The sequence below is a fragment of the Aulonocara sp. 'chitande type north' Nkhata Bay genome, linkage group LG17 (assembly GCF_057382095.1).
Source record: "Aulonocara sp. 'chitande type north' Nkhata Bay isolate Kocher_YH1m ecotype deep benthic linkage group LG17, A_spYH_male_GT1.1, whole genome shotgun sequence".
Classification (NCBI taxonomy): Eukaryota; Metazoa; Chordata; class Actinopteri; order Cichliformes; family Cichlidae; genus Aulonocara; species Aulonocara sp. 'chitande type north' Nkhata Bay.
In genome coordinates, this window is record NC_141360.1 from 20,193,163 (window position 1) to 20,199,137 (window position 5,975).

General features: G+C 40.9%; 1 protein-coding gene across 1 annotated transcript; it reads left to right on the forward strand.

Annotated features, from left to right (window-relative positions):
• The first annotated feature begins 607 nt into the window (after window positions 1-607).
• LOC147310009 (uncharacterized) lies at window positions 608-4,123 on the forward strand. Its single transcript, XM_086268275.1, has 5 exons — window positions 608-834; window positions 941-1,223; window positions 1,403-1,488; window positions 3,576-3,772; window positions 3,924-4,123. Exons 1-5 carry the CDS (start codon window positions 608-610, stop codon window positions 4,121-4,123), a joined length of 993 nt encoding a protein of 330 aa, XP_086124401.1.
• The last annotated feature ends 1,852 nt before the right edge of the window (window positions 4,124-5,975 follow it).

Sequence of the window (5,975 nt, forward strand, 5' to 3'; positions counted from 1 at the left end):
GAGTCCTGCGGCCGACTTACAGTTTTTCTCAGTCGCTTTGGTGCGTTTCTCAGATCAGAATTGAAATTCTCATAACTATTAGTTCAACCCCCACAACACTCAGTCATTTGTGCACATCATAGTAGCAATTTCTCCTTTCTCTGAACAAACTGCAAATGATTTTGGACATGAATCAGTTGCTTCCATACATTTCCCTGCTGCTTTCTGACATTTCCATTTGCTTATGTCATGTCAGTCAAAAGTAATCATACCTATGGATGCTGAATAGTCGTTCCCAATAAAACTAATGGTCATACATCCATTGCTTGAGTCATCACACACAAAATTGTTGAACTAGTTATCACATGCCAAATATTGGCCATCTGTCAAGCAAATCCTATACCTTTCTGTATCATTGTTCCTGGAAATGTCTCCGAAATTGAACAATTGATCTCAGGTGAATTACAGCTGTCACTCATGAGGAGGCGTGTGAAAGTTTAGTTGTAACCAATGACAAACAACTTGTTTACTGTCAATTATGGATGAATCCTGTGAATCCCCAATTGGCAAGCATATATAAACTGCGCAGGAGCTAGTGTGTACCATTTCTACACTTCTGTGACACATAATGGAAGGTCAGCACCGTGGAAGAGGGGTGAGGATGCGGGGAGGAAGGGGAAGGGGAAGAGGGAGAAGAGGCAGATATAGGCGGATTCCTAATGAAATAAGGGCTACAATTGTGGACCATGTTGTCAATCACGGCCTCAACATGGAGGAGGCTGGTCGAAGGGTGCAACCCAATATTGGAAGAACTACTGTCAGTTCAATCATTCAAACATTCCGTAGGGAAAACAGGTATGCAAACAGTAATACACTGTACTGTACTGTGCCATCTCAGACACATCACATGTTACTGTACTGTATTTGCAATTTCACAAAAAGTTCACTCTGCACCACATAGGATTGTAAGACAACCTCGCGGAGGCGGAAGAGGGCCCCTTTTTACCCCACAGCAAGAAGAAGCCATTTGTGCAATGGTCATTGCAAACAATGCAATAAAGCTGAGAGAAATACAAAGCGCTGTCATAGAGAATTACACGGTATTTGGCAATATTGAATCTGTTTCAATTTCAACAATTGACAGAGTACTCAAGAAAAATGAAATCCACATGAAGCAATTGTATAAAGTGCCATTTGAACGAAACAGTGACAGGGTGAAGGAGATCCGTCACCAGTATGTGCAGGTAAAGCTGGTCTTCTATGTTCTGCACTGCAAACTGTTGTACAGTACTTCGTAGTTTCATGCAGTACACTTGCAATTCCACAGCACATACTCTACAATGTGTTTTACCAAATGCATGCATTACTGTTTGTTGCTGTACACAGGCATATTGTGACATTGCATTTCTGTCTCTCTCTAAAGCGTGTACTGGAGCTGGAAGCCAGGGAAACACTGCACACATTCATATATGTTGATGAGGCAGGTTTCAATCTGGCCAAAGGCAGAAGGCGTGGAAGAAATCGCATTGGACAGAGGGCAACCACTGAAGTCCCCGGTCAGCGCGGAGGGAATATTACCATGTGTGCAGCCATCTCAGACAACGGCGTCCTCACCCATATCCCCCTTCTTGGTCCATACAATACCCAACATCTCCTGACATTTTTAGACACTCTTTACAGGGACCTAGTCCCTGAGAATGAGAGAGGTGGAGGCCAACTCAGCAAGTATGTTGTTGTCTGGGATAATGTCCGTTTTCACCACTCCCATCAGGTCAGAGAGTGGTTTGCAGCACATGACAGAATTCTGGTTGAATATCTCCCTCCATATTCCCCATTCCTTAATCCAATAGAGGAGTTTTTCTCTGCCTGGAGGTGGAAAGTTTATGACCGGCATCCACATGAGCAAATGGCCCTGCTAGCAGCCATGGATGGAGCATGTGACGACATCACAGCAGGGTCCTGCAGAGGATGGATTCGCCACTCCAGGAGATACTTTCCTCGCTGCATTGCGAGGGATAACATCTGTTGTGATGTAGATGAAAATATGTGGCCAGACAGACAGGAACGTCTGGATGTGCCAGAATGATTTACTGTACTGTTACATGTGCTGTTTATTGTTCACATTAGTGCACAGCTCTACCAAATGGGTGATTTTATGTTTACATGTATTCTACAGTGAACAAGTGACTGTAGCATATTTTTCTTTTGCACAATTCTGTAGGATTACAAACACTTCTACACAATGGAAATGTGAAACGTACGTATTCAGTGTCTCAGTTACTCCCAAGACTCCCATAACATCTACAGTGACTTTACTGCACATTTCAGATGGCTGTACAGGTAGGCCATAGTGCTGTCGTCAGCATTTTCAGGTGTCACCAATTGTTTTTGCAATGGGAAACACTGAAATTATAAACTGTCATAGTGGAAACATGACAATGCCCTTTGACTATCTTGTTCATAAAGATGGTGTCAAGACTTTTCATTTTGATGGCACTGACAGTTTCATTGACATGGATACTTGCTTTTGAGGTATGGATAATCAATTCTGTGCATGTGACGTGCTTTTGCAGGCTATCCACTAGGTTTTGCAGTTTGCACTAATTGTTTTGGGAAATGCACTAACTGCTGTGCAAATGTTAATGGTGTTCTGAGGAACGCACCAAAGCGACTGAGAAAAACTGTAAATTTCATCTTAAATCTTCACTTCAATCAAAATACAAGAGAGAGTTTATTTCTTAAAATATTATTCAAAAAACCATAAACAAGCTAGGCTGTTGGCTATAAATTGCTGATGCTACCCAGTCAAGTGTTTGGTGCCAATGTGTAACTCACCCACCACAGGGATACAAACGTCAGTTCAAGAGCAGTAAATGTAGAGTTATGAGTAATATCACAAAGTATCCACCTCCTATTTTCAGTTTTAATGAACTTTTTATTTAAATGAATACACGTGTATAGATTTCTCACTATATATATATTTCAAATGAAATGTCTGTTACAGTTTTTCTCCATTGGTTTGGCTCATTTCTTGAAACAGAAATTACATTCTCAAAATAACATGGACAAACCTCCAAACCTCTTGGCAAATGTTCACAACAGAATGGCATTTCTCATTCATTTTATCAAGTGGCAAATGCCTAAGTACATGTCTCAATTGTCTCAGTGCATCTTTGCAAATGATTAAGTACAAGTAGCCTACAGTTATACAGTTAGCCCACATTTAGCACATTTTCCAAATGAATAGATCTTGTAGATCTAAACTGATTAGTTGATTCTCAGTCTAATGATCATTCTCTCCAAAACATGTCAGCATGATTTCATTGTATAAGTACTCGCATGCACAACTGTCTGTTCAATTGTCAAAATTGGTCAAGAACATAATACCATGAATACCATATATGAATTTCTTTGAATATTTGATAAATTGATGACAGTCAATGACAGTCAGGTGAAACTAGACTAACGAAGTGGGAGTGTGACACACAGGTGTGTTCCATGATTGTGTGCTGCCAAACACAGATATATAGAGCTTGACCAGAGCCAGTCCGATCTCTGAACATGGATTCATGCTTGAGTGTATGGAAGGGCCGAAGACGTGGCCGCAATATTATTGGCCACCTGGCCACAGTGGATGTCCCAGGTCAGCGAGGGGGCAATATAACTATGTGTGCTGCCATTTCTGAGAATGGTGTGGCCACTCACATCCCCAGTCTTGGCCCATACAACACACACAAGCTCCTCATCTTCTTGGATCGCCTTTATACCGATTTTATCCCTGAAAATGAGAGAGGTCTCATAGGGCCTCACCTACCCATTCATGTAATTGTGTGGGACAATGTCAATTTCCACCATAGCCCACTCATTAGGGGCTGGTTTGCAACGCATCCAAGGATGGTCATGGTCATTCCTACCACCTTACTCTCCTTTCCTCAATCCGATAGAGGAGTTTTTCTCTGCTTGGAGGTGGAGAGTGTATGAGAATCATGCTCAGGATCAGCCGTCCCTGCTCCATGCTATGGACGCAGCGTGTGACGACATTATAGGAGATCAATGCAGGGGACCAGACGGACAACAGCGTGTAAATAATCAGGAGGGTGAAGACAGTGGACAAGAGCGGGAGAATGAGTACAGCGACCACTGAATAAGTCCTTGTTTTTTGATTTTGTGTTCATACAATTTACTAGTGTAATGTACATTTTCTTTTTACATATGTATAAAATTTTCTTTGTGTGTGAATAACAAATGGTTATAATTTCCTTGGTAGTGTGAGTGCAATCTGTGATGTCAAACCTTGGAGGCTACTCTTTTCTGTTGTATATTGTTGGTCCTCTTCCATAGTGACAAAACATCTAAACATTTTGTATGGCAGTACTCACATAATGCCAAAGGGACGATGCATTTTGGGGGCACTGACTATTCAGATTAGAAAGAAATGTAGTTTTGACACATGACTGAACTGTTTTAGGGGAGATATGAGCTTTTGCAGGTGGACCATGTTGTTGTGATCAACCATCCAGGTTTATTTTGACAAAAGCACCAAGAATGATGAGAATGTCCGATCTGTGTCGAGAAATGAGCCAAAGCTATTGAGAAGGATCTTTGCCATTTTGGAGACACTGACTGTTTAAATGAGAAAGGGATTTAGATTGAAGCCCGAGTGGACAGTTTTGGAAGAGATATGAGCTTTTGCAGGTGAGCTATAGTGTTGTGCTAAACTGTAAGAGTGTTTTGCCAAATGATCTTAGAGTTTTGAGAATGTAATTTCTGTTTCAAGAAATGAGCCAAACCAATAGAGAAAAACTGTAATACTGAGGCCCAGCTGCAGTACCTTCATAGCCCACCAGAGGAATCGCTTCTCTAGATGCAGGAGCAACACTCCATTAGTGACACTTTTATTTTGAAGGCCTAATCTAAATCGATTTGGAGAACCAAACCCTATGGATAGGGATCTAGAAATTACAGGTAGGTAACTTGGATGAGAAACTACTGACTGGTTCCTGTTGGCATCTCTGATCAGCAGATAATTCTTGTAAAACAAGCATGACAAGCATCTCTGTGAAGGTTTCTACAGGCTCCAGAACAGAACAGTTACTGAAGGACTCAACAGACACAACTTTGCTTTCAATGTGAAGAAACCTGTCCAAATTCTTGACTAATTCAGCTGTAAGTCAGTAAATACTGTAAAATATGAAACACATGTAAGGTTTTAAATAAACGTCTGACACGCTTCACGTGTCAATAAAATATTTTTATGTTTCAGGGGAAGAATAAAGGTTCTTATTATATATGGAGCTTGCTTTCATGTTTTTGTTCTGCTCGTTCAGAGAACAAAGGAATATTAAAGCTAAAAACTGACTACTGTAACATACATATCACTGCAAACATAATAAATGCCCTCTCTCAGCTCCCTGCAGCCAGTGAGAAAAGGAGCAAATGAGGGAAAATCAGAGACGGATGTAACAGAATTAACCACTTTTTTGTTACCGACCAAAACACTAAAGCATATCAGTAATTTATGTTTTGTTACATTAAATATATTAGTGATGAGATAGAGCATGAATCATATCTTACAGCACAGATGTTTCTGTCATGTTCAGTTCACATGTGAAATCGAAGCAAAACCTCACTGAACCTAGGCTAAATGTACAAAGAAAACTCATAAAGAACACAAGGACACATCTGCATGAGTGAGAGACGGTTATCTGTTTGTGTGTGACTTCTTCACTAGTTGCTCTGCTCTTTTCTGATTGGGTGGGTAAGATGGCTCATTTGGATGGACTAAACCCAAACCCAAAGGTTCGAAGCAGGGACATTTTAAAGACAGCAGGATTGCAGGTTTAGCATTCTGTCAAACAGTGTCAAGTTAAATGGATTACCCGTTGCAGAAGTGCAAATATAAAGTGCCGAAGGACCATTTAGTGTTACATTGATGAGATTAGTTCTTGTGATTAATTCCCAAGTACCTGCTTTTAGTCCCCGAGGCAGCATTACCA

Bases quoted from the DNA above. Each gene is read 5' to 3' on its own strand.
- LOC147310009 (XM_086268275.1), top strand. From the start codon at position 608: ATGGAAGGTCAGCACCGTGGAAGAGGGGTGAGGATGCGGGGAGGAAGG. The intron at 835-940 runs GTATGCAAACAG...TGCACCACATAG, and splicing joins ACATTCCGTAGGGAAAACAG to GATTGTAAGACAACCTCGCG. The intron at 1,489-3,575 runs GCGTGGAAGAAA...GAAGGGCCGAAG, and splicing joins AATCTGGCCAAAGGCAGAAG to ACGTGGCCGCAATATTATTG.